At 49.4% G+C, this 17,910-nt stretch overlaps 2 protein-coding genes across 4 annotated transcripts in view; one reads left to right on the top strand and one right to left on the bottom strand.

Moving 5' to 3' along the window:
• Samd8 (sterile alpha motif domain containing 8) overlaps positions 1-1,769 on the bottom strand; it is a 58,606-nt gene extending 56,837 nt beyond the window's left edge. The window contains exon 1 of one of the 2 annotated variants that reach the window (XM_020175032.2): positions 1,613-1,769. The gene's annotated coding sequence lies outside the window, so the exon portion shown is untranslated. The remainder of the gene's footprint in view (positions 1-1,612) is intronic. The other variant, XM_020175033.2, reaches the window with a different exon arrangement.
• Positions 1,770-4,563: 2,794 nt separating this feature from the next.
• On the top strand, positions 4,564-17,283 carry Dusp13b (dual specificity phosphatase 13B). Of its 2 annotated transcripts, XM_020175029.2 has the most exons (7): positions 4,564-4,704; positions 5,989-6,196; positions 7,008-7,211; positions 8,429-8,523; positions 12,169-12,342; positions 15,917-16,137; positions 16,828-17,283. In XM_020175029.2, exons 2-7 carry the CDS (start codon positions 6,110-6,112, stop codon positions 17,028-17,030), a joined length of 984 nt encoding a protein of 327 aa, XP_020030618.1. In that variant the 5' UTR covers positions 4,564-4,704; positions 5,989-6,109; the 3' UTR covers positions 17,031-17,283. The 2 variants fall into 2 exon arrangements, with proteins under 2 accessions (XP_020030618.1, XP_020030619.1); XM_020175030.2 differs by lacking the exon at positions 7,008-7,211.
• Positions 17,284-17,910: the final 627 nt, after the last annotated feature.

Here is a 17,910-nt window from a genome sequence, read left to right as displayed (position 1 = left end):
GATGGAGCTAAAGACAGACTTTATGAAGTCCTATTACAATTTAACAATTACAAAGGGAATATAAATTTTCCAATCATTAGTTTTCCTGCACAATTATGTTTTTGGTACTATGTCTTCTATAAAAAGCATCTGTGTACTCACTCACCTGTCCCAGTTCTTTTCACTGCCAACAACGACAAGCATCCTCTATCCTCATTTTTCTACATCATTCCACTAAAAATATTATTCACACAAAATCTTCAAGATAGCACCTGAAGATTGGTCCTGAAAATCTGTCCAAAGTACACGTCAAAATTTAAAAAGATTAATTCCAATCCTGGGTTTATCAGAGAGAGGAAGATCCAGCAGGCTCCTGACTGTGGTGCCTACTTCTAGTTTTACATGGCCTTTTAACCCAGAAACTTGAACTGACCATAGTTTTACCCTGAGGCTAATACATGTGTCATCCCAAGCTGGGAAAGTGTAAACAAGTCATGCAGAACATCTGTAAAATCCAAATCCTCTTGTTTCAACGTTAACTTTTAAAATTTAAAGGTTATATGCTAAATCTTTTTTAGGATTTAAACTTGCCTGATATTTAAACTGATTTAAGAAGCACAAGCCCCGCACTGGTGGCTCACAGCTGTAATCCAGCTCTCAGGAGGCGGAGATCAGGAGGATCACGGTTCAAAGCCAGCCCGGGCAAATAGTTCGCCCCTATCTCTAAAATACTCAGCACAAAACAAAACAGGGCTGGTGGAGTGGCTGAAGTGATAGAGCACCTGCCTAGCAAGTGTAAGGCCCTGAGTTCAAACCTCAGTACCACCAAAAAAAAGAAAAAAAGCACAAAGAAAAAGAATACACCATCACCATTACTGTTAGAAGAAATCTGAATGACATCTTTATTTTCAGAATCACTCCCTCCACTGCCTTCTTCAAACCTCACTTCCTCTCCACTACTTCCCCCAGTGCTGCAGGCAGATCAGTGATGAGCACTGACTGCCCCCCCGCACTCGGGATTCTTAAAAGGATCCACTGGTTCACCAACAAGACAGCCCTGTGATCCAAGTACACTGCCCTGGCAATCTCAGATCCCTTCAAAGACACCTGACTGTAAAAATGCCACAATCCTGAATTAGATCCCCAAGGGCCTCTTTTCTTTCTGAACCGTGTTTCTCTTTTCAAAGCTACAGTCAACCTTTAGCAGGACCACTTCTCACGCAGCAGCCCCTCCCTCCCGTAGCCGACGCGAACTCCAGCCCTCCCTAAGCACCATCCCCTCCCTGGGCAGAGCCCCGAATCCCTCATCCCCACTGCCAGGCCCTGAGCATCTCATTCCCGGGGACCCCACTACGCGGCTCGTACGCCCCAGCCCCCGACTCTCCATTCCGGCTCGCCCTTCAGCTCCCGCAGACCCCGCAGCCTCTGGCGTCGTCTCCCTCTCAGGCCGCCGGCTCAACAACCTCCATTTCCTCCAGATTCCATCCTAGAGTGGACTCTCCAGGCTCCCTCAACCGTCCCCCGCGGCCCCCAGCTTACCATTCACCCTTGACTGCAGAAGTCCTCCCCGCTCCGACCCACCCCCTCCCCGTCCCGGCCACTCTCCCTTCTCTTCAGCTCAGCGCCCGCTTACCTCCGCGGCGGGAGTCGGGCTCCGCGAACCCACGTCGGCGTCGGCGTCGGCGTCCGAGGCGCCGTCGGAGTCCAGGACCCTGGGCGTCTTGGCTGAGTGGAGCGGCTGGAGCGGCAGGAGCGGCGGGGGCGGAGCCCGGGGCGGGGAGCCCGAGAGCGGGCGGGGGCGGGGGCGGCTGCGCGCAGGCATCGCTCGAGCCCGGTCAGCGCCGCGCCGCCTGCTGCTCCCAGCCAAACCGGAACTGCTTCGGGAGGCAGGGTCTATCTGTGGGAGGCGGAGCAAGACTGAAGGGGCGGGGCCAAGGCCGGAAGGGACGCGAGGCTCCTGACTGCGGGAAAGAACGGAGGCAGAGAGGGGGCGAGAGCGCATGCGTGGAGCATGAGTCCAAAGCGGGAGGGCTGGTATAGATGGGACCGGACCTATGGGATTGGCAAATAGATCTGGGGCCCAGGAGGAAGTTATCCTGAATCCTTTCGAGGGGGCCAGCTCCTCTTCAAAAGCAAATCCCCAGTGATCATTGTTATCATTTACTGCTCCTTTACCCTGACGGTGTCGATGCCAAATGCTTTGTATTTCATTTAATCTTTGTTTCAACTCCACAAAGTAGATCACACAATACAGAAAGGTCAAGAAAACATACTGCCTTGACCTATCACAGTTAATATATACTCAAGCTCGTATTCCAACCCAAGTCTATCATCAAAACCTATGTTCCTCTCGCTTTACTATTCTACCCCACCCTAAGGGAAGGCCCCCTCCCAATTCAGGTCTACATGGGCCAAAACCAACTTCAAAGTCAGCTACAACCTGGGTACTAGCCCCTCCTTGCCCTTGTCTCCCTGCACAGTACAGGACCAGCTTTGGTGGCTCTGAATGGGAGTTGGAGCAGGTTCTGAGGTTGGCAAAACTGCAGACCACTTCCATGGGGTGCCCTGCTGTGGTCTTTCACCTCAAGCTGGACTCAAGACCACGGGCAGTGGGGAACTTGCTGACTGAATTTCATACTCTTTGAGCCCTACCAGGACCTCCATGAAGTCACATGAAACAGAGCAAGACATCTCATCTCTTTTGGTGATAACCAGCTCTGGCAGGACAGGTGGGACTTTTTTTTTTTTTTTTTTTTTCCAGTTTCTATTCTGGGGCCAAAAGCCCTGTAGGCAGAGGAATCTCCCTCTCTCCCTCAAAATGTTTCTTATGTCAGGCTTTTGGGCTCGCAAAGTTTGGGGCAACACTCAAATCTCTTCTTTTAAATATAAGGCCCCTTCAGCCTGCTCTTTTGATAAATCAGCCATCTTCATTATAGGACCATTGTTCAACCCTCCTCCCTCCCCCATGAATCTTGTGGGCACCCATTAAATGCTTTATTTCATGTCTCTTCCTCTGACTCCTTGACTCAGAAAACTGCCCCCGAGCTCCTGTAATCCAGAGGCTCATCCAAGGCATCCAACTTCTCCCACCCATTTGTGGCCCACCCAGATCTGCATTTTTTTCTATCATTCATCCTTGGAACCAGCCACTTCTTCACCATGAATCTCTGCTTTAACTCAGTTCTCATAACCAAATAACCTATACATGTCTCTAAACCTATCAGTTCAGCAAATGTTTCAAAGCTCTTACTATGCATTAGACACAGCACATCCTTTGTTTTGTTTAACACAATTCTCAGGCAGGTGTGATTACTCTTATTCTACAGGTGAAGAAACTGTGGTTGAGAGAGGTAGTGATTTGCAGGGGTCTGTCTGTCTGATACCATGTTCTCAGGAAGTTTGGGGATAGAGGCTGGCTTGGGAGAAATAGGTCTTGTCCTCTCTGAAGGACCCGGGACTTGCTGAGTCACTTACTCCTGTCCCACCTGTCCCTGCCACTCTCCAGGAAGGAGAAATGACATTGGAGAAGCAAGAGAGGAGTGACTGCAGAGGCAGAGGGGTGGGCTGGCTGGCCCATGGCTGAGGCCTCGCTCCCAGAACTGGGGGGAGACCCTGAAGCCACGCCTTGCCCCAGTGTCCTGCAGCTGGAGGAGCTCCTGAGGGCAGGGAAGGCCTCTTGCAGCCGGGTGGATGAAGTTTGGCCCAATCTTTTCATAGGAGATGCGTGAGTGGCCACTGGTACAGGGCTGTGGGGGTGGGAGCAAGGAGAACCAGCCCTTGAACTCTTTACCCGACATGTGGGTGGATGGTAAAAGGGAAATAACTTCTGTTCTGAGTGTCCCAGGTAGGAATTTTCTCCAGGCCTGGGAAGTGCTGGGAATAATGTAGTGACCAGTCTCTGCCACCGGGGGGAGCAGAGATTTTTGCATGCCTAGAAGAACAGAGCTTTCCAGAGGTCCCTGGAGTCTTCTGGCACATCCAGGACAATGGGCCAATCTTGGGGGGCAGAAGCTAGGGAATAGTATTTGAGGTATGAGATGGAGTAGACAGAGATCCACCCCCTTTCTGGTCCCAACCTCTCTCTTCTGGAAACAGAGTGGAGAGTCTGACTGAAGGTGAATCAGGGAGGTGTCACCTCTAAACATTTGCAGATTAGAGTCAGGTATGAGGCATATTCCACATATGTGGAATATGTATGAGACAACAAGGGGCAAGAAGGGAGGGGAAGCCAGTTTCCAGGGCTGAAACAATCCCTTCCTGCCTGCCCTGTCTAGAGATAGCTATCTGAGGAAGCTGGGAGTCTAAAGCTAACCCCCGTGCCACCAACTCTCCCATCAGAAAGCTCTCAGGGTGGAGCTCTTGGCTATAGACCCAACTGGGGATTGCCGGGCACTAGCTCTCTTTGGAGCCTTACAGCTTCATCTTTCCGAAGCAGGGGGCCAGGCAAAGCCTCCCTCCTGGACCCCACTGCTCAGCCAGAATCCAGCCCCCTTCCTTCCTTCTCCAGGGCCACAGCAAATAACCGCTTTGAGTTGTGGAAGTTGGGCATCACCCACGTGCTGAACGCCGCCCATGGGGGTCTCTACTGTCAGGGTGGCCCTGACTTCTATGGCAGCAGTGTGAGCTACCTGGGGGTACCAGCCTACGATCTCCCTGATTTCAACATCAGCACCTACTTTTCCTCTGCAGCTGACTTCATCCACCGTGCCCTCAACACACCTGGAGGTAGGAATGGAGCCAGAGTCCATATATCCCACCCGCTTATTGGTGGGGAGGATGCCCTATTTCCTCCTTAATCATCAGTGCCCTCCCATCCCTGGTCCTTAAAAACCCTCCGCTCAGCATTCCAGCATTTTATCTAACCCCATTGCTTCACAGATGGAAAAACTGAGGCCAAAATACAAGCGCATGCCATGATTAAGGGCAGACCTAGCCCTGGAAGCCAGGTCTCCCAAACAGCAGAACAATCCTTTCTCTGTAGCACTCAGCCTTTGGAAATCACTGTTTGGTACCCAAATGTCTGCCCCAAAGTATTTCCAAATGAAAAGTTATCAAATACCTAGGGTATAACCAAGGACCCTGGAACCCTGGAACCCCTGCTTTGTGTTTATCCTGGATGACAGCAGTGCCCTTTGCTATGTGACCATGGGTAATCCAGTGTCCCTCTCTGGACCTCAGTTTCCTAATCTGTAACTCATATTGCTTAACACCCAAAGCACTTTGGCATTCTTTTGTCCTTCATCTATTCCACCATCAGCTGTTTATTGAGTATCTGCTATGTGCCAGGCACTGAACTAAATTCTGAGAATCCACACTTAAATAAAGTAGGGTCCCTACCCTCAAGGAACTTGCCAGTGAAATTGTGAAGTATTGTGAGTGCTGTTGATATGAGCAGGCACACACATGTGAAGAGCTGAGGGAACACCCAGTGCACAAGATCAGGTTAGTGGGGAACCTCCCTCTACAGTAGTTTGCGCCGGGTCACATGCAAAAGTGATGAGCTACTCTGTGATTCAAGGGATACTTGAGTGGTCAGGAAAGCCAGTGGGAGGAAGCCATGTCTCAGCTGAAACTTAGTGGATGAGTAGTAGAAGTTAGTCAGACCAAGACCATGGGGAACATTTTCCAGGGAGTAGGACTATCGTGTGCTAAGGCTAGAGGTCAGAGATCATGACAGCTTCAAGAAACTAAAAATTAGCTGTTTCCTTGAGCCGAAGGTTGGTGTCGGTCTGTCTGAGGTGAGGCTGCAGGCACAGGAAGGACCAATTCTTGGAGAGTCCTGTAAGCCATGTTAAGGACTTGGACTGCATCCCAAGGTTAGGTGAAACAGGTCTTGATCTACTACTTATTTGAGGGATTGAGAAACTGAGGCCCATAAAGGCTAAGTGACTTGCCCATGGTCCCAGAGTGTATCTAAGGCAGGGTAAGGAAGGGAAGTTGGGTCTCAACTCCAGCCCCTGCATGGGCCAGCTAGTGGGAAGGGGTGTTTCACCAGGACATCTCTCTCAGCCAAGGTCCTGGTACATTGTGTGGTGGGTGTGAGTCGCTCTGCCACCCTGGTCCTGGCCTATCTGATGCTGCACCAGCAGCTGTCGCTGCGCCAAGCAGTGATCGCTGTGAGAGAGCGCCGATGGATCTTCCCCAACCGTGGCTTCCTCCACCAGCTCTGCCAGCTAGACCAACAACTGCGGGGTGCAGGCCAGAGCTGAGGGGCCAGGTAAGTTGAGGTTAAGGGGGTTAAGCTGTGTGTGGTTAGCAGTGAGAAGTCAGATGAGGGCCTAGCAAGGGACGTAGGATGGGTTGGCTGGCAGTGCTGTGTGTGATGGAAAGTGAGGGTGGAAGGGGGCCTGACCCATTCCCCAAGCTGCTGGCCTCCCTTGGTCTACCCAAGGTCTCACAGGGCCTGGCAGGCAATCCTCCTGTAAGATCCCTTCCCTGTCTCCCTCAGCCCACCCAGATTATTCAGACCCCAGGGAGAAAAGCAAGTCAAGGAAGGGAGGGGGTAGGAAGCACTATATGGAAGAGGTGAGGCCTTTCGACCTGCACCTGGGGCTGCCCTACCTTGCCTTGGCTGAAAGCCTGTGGCACAGCCAGGTTGGGCTGTCCCGTACCTCTACACTAGGCTCTATCAAGAAGGACAGGTCCCCCCATGGAATGGCAAGCTCCCAGCCTGTCTCTCTCCTTGAGACAGGATTAAGGAACCTGGCAGAGCAGATCTCTGATCATGCCTAATCACCCTAGTCCTCAGCCTCTGGCTGACACCTGACCTCTGACCTCAGCATCTTGTCTATCAGTCACCTGGCTACAGTATTGCACAACCTGTGGAGGCATCATCCACCAAATTGTGTAACTGAAGACCCCAGGAGTTGTGCAGTGCACAGCCTATGACTGTGTATGTCCTTGGCCTTATTCACAGAACTCAAGGCAGAAGCTGGGTTAAGAGACAGCTTTTCACCCAGTCCTAACAAGTCTCAGTCAGAGTGAGCCTTGGTTTATCTGCCTGTAACACAATCTTATCTCTCTCCCAGAGCCGGTCCTCACTCCCTGCCACAGGGCTCTGCCACTTTGCTGTCCTGGCATTGGCCCTACTGATACTGCTGGAGGCTCTAGCCCAGGTGGATGCCCAGATGACAGCAAGAGCCCGGTGTGGGGCCCATCCTCAAGCTAGCTACTCCATCCACTTCCTCATATATCCTGCACCCTTTCTCAGCTACTGTCTTCAGTCCCCACAGGTGGGAATGGGCTGCCCTCTCAGTCAAGCCCAGAAGCATTTTGGCCAGGGACACTATGTTCCCTGGAGGGGGTTAGTAGGATTCTAAATGTTCCTGATAGCCCTTGGCCATAACTGCCTCACCAGCTCTCCCCAAGGTTGAGAGAACCCAGCAGTTGCTGAATCGTAGCTTTTGGGAGCTCAGACTTCAGAGGCCCAGTGGAAGTGTGGCTGGAGGGGGGGTATGTGTGTGTGTGTGTGTGTGTGTGTGTGTGTGTGTGTGTGTGTGTGTCGTGCCCTCTGAGGGTGGAGTGGGATGGAGTATCAAGGTATGGGTGTATGACAAGGGTCTCTGAATAATAAGGAGGATTCCTAATAGGCTGAAATCCAAGGTCTCTGATCAAAAGTATCCTTGAGAGAGACCTAGAGACCATCTCACTGGTCACATAGGAGAGTAGGGCCTTGGCCAGGGATATTCCAGGGTTTGAGGATCCCTGTCTTTGAGTAGGTGGGAGTCGCTCCTGGACAAAGCTTCTGACTACAGAATAGGGCTGGTCTAAAGACCTGCTCTGTACCCACTTACTTATACCTGTGTCTGCCTGCACTGCCTCCGACAGTCTGAATCTGCCAGATCTTAATCTCATTTCATATCTTCTGCATCCCTGGGACTGGGCACTGATACTGGCCATGCCACCACTTTGTGTGTGCTTTGGGTGGTACTTCTCAGCGATCCTCCATAGAGCCTTCCAGCTCTCACTTTTTTTGTATTAAGATATATTCATTGTACAGGGGGAATTCGTTGTGACAATTCCAAATAGGCTCATAACGGCCAGCTCTCACTTTTGGCCCTTGCTCTACATGACCCTTGAAGGTCAAGGAAGGTTTTGTTTGTTTTCCAGTGCTGGGATCAAGCCCAGGACCTCATGCATGTTAGGCAAGTGCTCTGCCACTGAGCTACAGTCCCAGCCCCAGAGGGAGCTTTTAAGGTGGCTTATTAGATCTTCCTTCTCCCTGCCCAGCTACTCAGCACTCACATACACACATACCACAGGCAGACCCTCCAAGTTGCCTCTATGTCAAGCAGGGTCAGAGCTGAGGCCCAGCCCTGGGAGAAGGTGCCTTGCTGGGCTTTGCACTGCCCATGCCATGGGACCAGTGGCAAAATTGGGTGTGGCAGGGGAAGGCTGAAAAGGGGGAGCAAACAGAATGCTTTATAATTAACCTCCAATCAAAAAATAGAAACAGCATCAAGTGTGCAGAGGCAGACAGATGGAAGCCAGCAGCACAAACTGCCCGTCAGAGAAGACCACAGTCTGGGCCGGATATTCTCACAGGTGGGTGAATGCTACTAATTCATGGGGGCTCTGAGCATGCTGGGTAATGGGGACAGGGCACCTGTGCCCATGTGTGTCAGGCAAGTAAGAGGATTGGGTTAGGGGACCAAATGGGTCAGAGATAGAGGCACAGACAAAGCATAGGAGAGGCAGAAAGACCTGGCCATGAATCCTGGCTCCCACACCTATTGGTTATGTGACCTTGGGTATATTGCTTAATTTCTCTGAGCCTTACTTTTCCCTTCTGTAAAATGGGAATGATAATATAACCTGCTTCATAAAATCACTATGAGGATTCAATGAGAAAATGTACGTCCTGAGCACTGACTGTCTGGTTTATAGAATATCCTTTCTCAATAAGCGGTGAATATAATAGCTGTTTCTGGATAAATAAACTGCAAGAGAGACAAAGAGATACAGACCAATCCCATTGCCCCATAGGCAAGTTGCCATTTACGTAGGACTGTAGCTCACTGGCAGAGCACTTGCCTAGGCTGACGTTTGAAAGGGTAAAGTAATTCTAGTAATGATAATAATAGCAAGATGCACAATTTACTGGGCATCTAGCATGAGGCAGACTGTGTAGGAGGCACTTTCCATTTATGATTTTGTGAGATTCTTCCAGCAGCCCCACTAAAGATACTGGCTCAGAGAAGAACACATAGATACAAGCAGCAGACCTGAGAATTCTACCCAGGTCTGTCCTCCAAGGCTGCACCACCACACCTGGAAGTTGCCTGCCCCAGGCTCCTCACTGTGGTGCCCTGACAGCTCCAGCCCCACCTGGCCTGTGTCCCCCTGGAGAAGAGGATTGGCACCAGGGGAAATGTCTCCTAGAGCCAGCCACAGCTGAGGTGGATGGCTAACAGCTGACCCTGCCCCGGAAGCCTGGACTTGGTTTGCAGCCACAGGCATGCTGGGTGGGGGTTCTAGGAGGCTGAGGTTCCTGAGAGAGGGTGGGACACAGGCAAATGGAGAGCAAGATAAAGAAGAGAGATTCAGTGAAGACAGAAAATAAGGGTGCGCACTTGTAAGCAGCAGCACAGGAGCAGGAAAACCACTGCCCACATAGACCAAGAGGCAAGGCAGAGTGGGGAGCAGATGAGGTCTAGAGTGAGTGGGATGGAAGCGGCTGGGCTCTGGCCCTGCTAGACCTTGGGCCATGCTTTACTCTGCTGAGGCTCAGAAGATGCAAGAGGAAGTGTCAGACAGGGCCCTTCACAGCCCAGGGCTGGGAGCAGCAGAAACCAGGGGAGCTGCAGTCCCTGATTCCCTTCCCTGGGTGTGCCTGGAACTTGAAGGACTGGTCACTTGATGTGTTGCTGAGCCTGGCGCTCTGACCAACAAAGTGGGTTGTGCCCCCAGTGGACCACAGCAGATGGCTGAGGGTACACTGAGCATTAGGAGTGAGGTCCTAGGTGGGACCAGACCAGGAGTAGCCCCAAATGCAAGAAGAAGCTCCATTCTTCAGACCTGAGTCAGGTCTCCTAGGAGGGTGAGGCCAGGGTTGTGCCCTAGCAACCTTCTGTTCCCTGGCGTCCCTGGATCCCTCAGGAGGGATGGAGTTCAGCTCTTCCCAGCCAGAGCCAGGCTGCCTGCTGTCACAGCTGGGCTGCGTGGTACCCACTGGCCACTTGGGGGCGACCTTACCCCACACCAGCCCCATCAAACCTGAACTGGCCTGCCGTCTTCTTCAAACCGGATCTGGTCCTGCCTGGAGCTAAAGCAGCCCCACCAGGTGGCTCCAGACCAGTGTGACTGTTGGACTCCACTGGAGCCTGGGGCCTTATCCACTCCACCATACAACACTGCTCTGTTCCTTTATTCAGCTGTTCCTCTCTCTTGCTCCAGACAGAATCCTGAGGAGTCAGGCAAAGCCAGGAATTTTTGGCATTTTAGAAATTGTGGCCCAGGAAGGAGCAAAGACCTGCTCCAGGCCACAGGATTAGTCATGGCAGAGCCCTACAGGGAACCAGTCTCTTCTCCCTCCCTCTAAAGTTCTCTTGACACCACTTTAAGTCCCTCTGTGTTGAAGCGGGTTACAGGCCAAGAACCTTCCATCTCAGAGATGCCAAGAAGGGAGCCTGGGATTGTAAGGAATGCTGCTTCACAGTCTACACCAGCCTAGGTTTGCTGTCAGCCCCAACCCCACAATCTCCCCTCCCCCATGGGCTCCAAGGTCACGACCTGGAATTCTAAGCGCTTCACAACATTTGTGTTCTGGGCGGAACCTGCCCCAACCCTGTTCCGCTCACCTGCTGAGTCCTGCCCCTGCACCCGGTACCCCATTCCCAGCCCCAGACCATGCCCTAGGTACGTGGCAGGCCATCCAGCCTGCCCCAAGAGGTCACAGTGAGGGATGAGGGGGAAATCTGGGTCTTCACTCCCGCCCTGCGCACCAGCCACCCGCTGGGTGAGCTTGGCCAAGCCCGTGGCCTCCTGGGTGCCTATTTGTCTTTCTGGTCCTGGCACTGCCCACCAGAAGGAAAAGATGTTCTTCCCAGTTTGTACCTTCCCTAGTTTCTGGTTGAGGGAATCAGGGACAGTTGGCCAAGATAGGCCCTCCTTTCTATCCCAGCACCAGGCCCAGGTTCTGGTGCCACTGACACCCCAGCCCTGCAGGGTCCTGGATGCCCTGAGCCAGCTGACTCCAGACACAACCCACCCTACCCGGGTGAGGCCTGCGGAGCCGCACTGGCCTGAGTCATGGGGGTAAGGAGGAAAAGCCCGGGGCCTGTAGGCAGATGTATAGTTCAGCTATGCCAGGCTCCCCTGAGGAGATGCACGAATTAGTAACCACTCTCTGGAGTCCCCAAAGATGGCAACTGGAAGGCTGGGAAATGGAAGATGCACAGGATGGGAATGGAAGATGCACAGGAAGAGATTGAAAACCCTGCCTTGCTACTCATTGGTCACGTGGCTTTGGATGTCACTGAACTTCAGTGTGCCCCTTTGTAAAACAGGGACAACCACAAGAGAGACGTTAGATATATGAGGCGTCAGCTCATTCACTGTAGAAAAACTGACAAATACCAGTTCACAGTCCCCAGATCACATCCTGGAGAAGGGCTCTCATCTCATCCGATCGCAACACATCCGATCGCAAGCACCTGCCAGTGGGAGATGGGAGCCTGAGGACCAGCCCTGGACACAGAGGGATGGAGGCTTGAGATGAGTTGCCCAGGTTGGAGGGCAAGAGCCTCAGTCATCTGGGGTATCCACCCCTCTGAAGTCCAACTGACCAGCCTCTTAAGGGGCTAGCGTCACAAATAGGGAACCCCAAAAACCAAGTTTCCGATATCCATGGCTCAGGAGAGGAGAGGAGAGAGGTCTGCAAGCACGATGCACTGACAAGGGACTTCTGATTCCCCTTGTTCCTGGGGAGAAGGTTCTAAGTCCCAGCCCAGCTGAGCTGGTCAGTAACCTCATCCAAACTAATCTCATCCAGGCTGAGGGCGTGGCTCAAGTTATAAAGCACTAAGCTTGAGGCCACAATACCACTGAAAACCAACAAAAAACCTTCAGCCCAGGCCCTTCCCACAGCTTCCCAGCAGCACCTGGGCACTGTACCTCAGGCCTTGCTGTCAGCAGAACCCATCCTTAGGGCACCTGCCTCCAGTCACTGCAGTGTTCCCTCTGTTCCAGGATGGACACACTGCAGAAGCAAGACCTCCAGAGGCCCAAGATCCATGGGGCAAGCAGGGGGTCCTCCTACCAGCCACCCACACTGGCCTCGCTGCAGCGCTTGCTGTGGGTGCGTCGGGCTGCCACGCTGAGCCACATCAATGAGGTCTGGCCCAACCTCTTCTTGGGAGATGCGTGAGTAAGGCCCACATCGGGAGTGACAGATGGGTGTGAGGTCCACATGGGAATGGCAGCACAACCTCTCCTAGAGCCCAGGAGCAGAGGTGGCACCTCCCACCATCCCTTTCCACATTTTTCTTTCCTCTCATATTATTATTACTACCTTTTACTGTGGAAATAGAACAAACAAAAGGCCAGGCATGGTGGCTCATGCCTGTAATCTCAGCTATATGGGAGGCAGAGATCAGATCATCATGATTTGAGGCCAGCTCAGATAAAAAGTTAGTGAGACCTCCCGCCCCATCTCAATAAACCAGGCATAGTGGGATGCACCTATGAACCCAGCTGTGTTAGAGACTATAGGTAGGAGAAGCAAGGTCTGAGGCAAGACCCTATCTGAAAAATAACTAAAACAAGGAAGATGTGGCTCAAGTGGTAGAACCTTGCCTAGCAAGTGGGAGGCCCTGAGTTCAAACCTCAGCAGCAGCAACAACAGCAAAAAAGTAAGAAAAGAGCACATAATGACAGTTTCACCTCTTGGGCCAAGAAACAGAACATAACTTGTTGGGAGCCCTCCTGAACCCTCCCCTTACAACCTTTCCCTCCCCCAGTGGACAATCATTACTTCCTTGCCTTTATTTCAAGTTCTACTACCTATGTACCTAAACAATCTCCACTTCTTTTTTGTCTCTTGAAAGTTATATGAATGGAACTATATTGTCTAGTTTGTGTCTGCTATCATTTGCTTAAAATTGAGAGACACCCACTATTATGTATAGCTGCAGTTGACTCCTGAACAGTATTCCACTGTATGGTAATATGCACAAATTTTGTTGTATACAGACATTTGAATTGCTTCCACTCTTTGGCTATATGAACAGGGATCCAAGGAATGTTTAAGGACATGTGTCCTGGAAAACACATGTGTTTCTCTCTAGGTTATGTGAGAGAGAGAGAGAGAGAGAGAGAGAGAGAGAAAGAGAGAGAGAGAGTGTGTGTGTGTGTGTGTGTGTATGAGAGAGTAGAATTATAGGTTATTTTTCCTAAAAGTTATCTTAAATTTCAGAAAATATAGGCCACATATGTAACTTAGACATTTCCTCAATATTTAGAAAACAAGGATTAATATCTTCTTAACAATATGACAAATACAATATTCCTCTTCCCACACAGATGAAATCTTTGTAGACATTTTAAAAATGCATACACAAATGCATGCCTCTTCACAGTTTTTTTAATAAAAATGGTGTCACTTTATAATACTGTTTTGTGAACTGCTTTATATAGAAAGCTTTTTAAATGAAATCACTACATATTTTAAGTTTTACAACAACATTCTGGTTTGTATCCTGTATTTTGACAGGTTCTTAATAGAGCATAAACATCTTTCCTTGTTTACCTGTGCTACCACATTTTAGTGGTTATTTAGCATTTCATAATTTAGATATACAGCAGTCCTTCTTATCTGTGGGAGTATTTCCAAGACCCCCCCCAATGGACTCCTGAAACTAAGGGTAGTACCAAACCCTGTATATGCTATGATTTTCCTATTCATGCATATCTATTAAAAGTTTAATTTTTAAATTAGGCAGAGTAAGAGAACAACAGCATACAAAGTAATTACTGTATTAAGTTAGGGTTACTTGAACAATAGCACTGCATTACCACGACAAACTAATAGTGAGACAGTTATGCAATGACTAAAAGGTAGATAGCATATACAGTGTGGATACACTGGACAAAAGAATGATTCATATCCTGGGCACAACTTAGCAGGACAGTGCAAAATTTCACATACTGCTCAGATGAGTACAAAATTTAAAATTTATGAATTGCTTATTTCTGAAGTCTTCCACTTAATATTTTTGGACTATGTTTGATTGGGTAAATGAAAGTGGGGAAAGCAAAACCTTGGAATATTTAATATTTAATATCCTGTTATAGGATACTACCAGGTTTCTTTCTTTTTTTTTTTTTTTTTTTTTGGTAGCACTGAGGTTTGAATTCAGGGCTTTGCACTTGCTAGGTAGGTGCTCTACCACTTGAGTCATGCCTCTAGCTCTTCTTTCTCTGGTTACTATTGAGATAGAGTCTCACTTTTTGCCCAGACCAGCCTGAACCACAGTTCTTCAGTTTTATGCTTCCCTGTTGTAGCTGGGATGACAGGCATGTACTACTGTACCCAGCTATTGGTTGAGATGGGGTCTTATAAACTTTTTGCCCTGCTTGGCCTCAAACCACAATCCTCCCTATCTCAATCTCCCAAGTAACTAGGATTACAGGCTTGAGGTGTCCCTGTTTTTTCTAGTTTTTTACTGTCTTAAATATCACTAATTTCAGTTCACATACATCTGTGGCACTTATTTTATTTTTAAAAATTTTATTAGCATATAATAGTTGTATAGGAAGATACATTGTAATATTTACATATGTGTTTACAATATATCTTATATTTACCTCCTCCAAGTTCTCCCGCTTCCCCCCTACCTCCCTTCTTAGAATAATTTCAACAAGTTTTCTTCTTCTATTTTCATATATGGATAAAAAAATACATCCATTATATTCATCCTCATTCCCCCTTTCCTTTTGCCCACCTGCATCCCACTGGTACCCACCCTGGGAAAAGACCTATTCTACCCCCTGCCCTTCATTTTTCTGAAGTGTCTATTGGTAGTCCAAGGGGGTTTCACCTTTGTACTTTAGGCTTCTATATATTGCATTTTAATCAAATTAACCCCCCCATTACTCATTCTCTATCACCATGCTCCCCTAATATTCAACAGCTTACAGTGCAGTACATGAAATCATATTCATATATAGACAGGTTGTTTCGATCTTTTTCACTCTCTAACATTTTCTTTTCCTCTCCTGCCTCCCATGGTCCCCTCTGACAGACTCACTTAAACAATCTTGCTTTTATATATATATATTTTTTTGTTTATATATATATATATAATATATATGACAATATATGTGTCTATATATACATTTAACTTAAATATCTAGTTTCCACATGAGGGGAAAAAACATGCGACGTTTGACTTTTTTGAGCCTGACTTACTTTAAGATGAAGTTCTCCAGTTCCATCCATTTACCTGCAAACAACATAATCTCATTCTTCTTTATAAAACTCCATTGTGCAGATATACCACATTTTCTTAATCCATTCATCAGTCATGGGGTATTTGGGCTGCTTCCAAACCTTTACTATTGTAAATAGTGCTGCAATAAACATGGGTGTGCAAGCAGCTCTATCATATCCTGGAGCACATTCCTTCAGATATATGCTGTGGACACATTTTAAAATCTTTTTTTTTTTTGTGCTCCTAGAAGAAGAATTACTGGGACAAAATATATGTACAGTTCTAAGGCTTTTAGTGCATGTGGTCTAATTGCCCTCCAGAAGGGCTGCCCTCAATGGGAGTCTTAAACTCCAACTAGAGGAGCCCCTTCACCAGGGCAGTTCACGGGTTCTAACCTCCACCCTTGGAGGGGAACAGTGTGATTAAGGGCAAGCTCCAACCCAGCCAGTGCTGACTCAAGTGAGATCTCCCCCTACCTCCTAACTCCTCTTATGCCCCTCCTCCAGGTACGCTGCCCGGGACAAGAACCGGCTGATCCAACTGGGCATCACCCATGTTGTGAATGTTGCTGCAGGCAAGTTTCAAGTAGACACAGGTGCCAAGTTCTATCGTGGGATACCCTTGGAATACTATGGCATTGAGGCTGAGGATAACCCCTTCTTTGACCTCAGCATCTACTTTCTGCCTGTTGCTCAATACATCGGAGCTGCCCTCAACACTCCCCGAGGTGAGCTGCTGGGGAAGGCACTGGATGGGTTAGAGGTCAGGGTATGCTCTGGGCTATCCATTTTTCCAGTAGCACTGATGGGTGGGGAGTCCAGAGCACCAAACCTATTAGCAATCCTCCCACCCTATGGGCATTTAATGAGTGTCACCTTCAGGGATGCCCTGGAAACCAACAAATTCAGACATACAAAGATCCACCAAGGTCATCAGTGTGACCATAGCCTTCAGTAAGTGCCAGGCATTGGCCAGAAGGCACAAGACCTTCCAGAGGCTCTTGAGCAGGATCCCATCAGAGGAGGACTTAGAACAGGGCTGCAGGGGTATGGGAGAAGGCAGTACTGGGAGGACAGGAAGGCAGGTGGTCATCCCCTATAATCTGATACAAATCTAGGGGACCCCAAGATTTCAGCAACCACCTCCAAGTTGTAATGGATGCCAGAGGAAGCAACCTGGGCCCAGAAAAGGGAATCCCAGCTTCTTACCTTAGCCCTGTCACTAACTTGCTGTGTGACCATGAGCCAGTCTTATTCCCTCTCTGGGCCTCAGTTGCCCCAAAGATATTGAAAATAGTGTTAGTTTTCCAAAATGCTGTGATGGGTGGGCTGAAAAGATGGCCAGGGGTGTCTCTTCTTCCCAAAGAGGTAGATGATGCGGGGGCAGGTAGCTAATGCTAGATTGGGTCTCCCTACAGGCCGCGTGCTGGTACACTGTGCCATGGGGGTAAGCCGCTCTGCCACGGTTGTCCTGGCCTTCCTCATGATCTGCAAGAACATGACGCTGATGGAGGCTATCCAGACGGTACAGGCCCACCGAGACATCTGCCCCAACTCAGGTTTCCTCCGGCAGCTCCAGGTTCTAGACAACCGGCTGGGGCGGGGGACAGGGCGGCTCTGACCCAGAGAGCAACCAGGAGCCCTGACCCTCCATCCAGTGTGGCCCAACCCGATCAGCCTGGCCCTGGGGATGGCAACCTCTGCTGTTTCCGGAGACTCTGAGATGTCAACAACAGGTTGGGGCTTAGCTTAGGCAGAGGCAGGGATAGCTGAGTGGCGACCTTTAGCAGGTAGATCCCCTGACCCAATCCAGAGATTCTTTATACAAAAGAGAATTCAGTCTGTCTCTATAATAAAAGGTTCATCATAGTAAAGACAGGAGACTTTCTGGTGATTTTTGAGACAATGGCTTATGCACATTGAGGCTATGAGGTTCCAGATGCCTGGGCAGCTGAAAAGAAGTCTGAGAGCCTGCACCAAGGCCTAGTGAGGAAGGAGAGCAGGTAGGGATAGTTACTGATAGAGTGGCTCTGGATGGGAGAGAGAGCAGTCGGGGTACAAGTACTGAGGACTGCAGACTTCTTCCTCATCTCATCCTTCTGATACTCTCCCCAAAAGATGAGGTTGTCTGATAAAGACCAAAGTTCCAGGGATCACATCCTTTCCATGCCCACCCCATCCAAAGCCAACAACCAAAACTTGCTGTTGGAACTGGAAAAGTAGCTTATTAGTAGAGTGCTTGCCTAGCATGTGTAGGCCCTGGGTTCAATCCCCAGAACCACAAAAAAACAACAAAACACTTGCTATGCCCAAATAAGCATCTTTTGGAACCAATCTTTTCATTTGCATCCCACTTCTAAAAGGACTGCTTAACATTACAGACGACTAAAAAGTAGAGGCTTTAAATAAGAGGAGGATAGGTTTGGGATGAAGACACAAGAAATCCTAGGCAAAGGGCTGTTATGTGATGGAACAAAGCAGTTAGCTCTGAGTGTCTTAGA

Source organism: Castor canadensis, chromosome 7, assembly GCF_047511655.1.
Source record: "Castor canadensis chromosome 7, mCasCan1.hap1v2, whole genome shotgun sequence".
Lineage (NCBI taxonomy): Eukaryota > Metazoa > Chordata > Mammalia > Rodentia > Castoridae > Castor > Castor canadensis.
The sequence above is the reverse complement of the archived record's forward strand: the minus strand, read 5'-3'. Positions and strand labels throughout refer to the sequence as shown.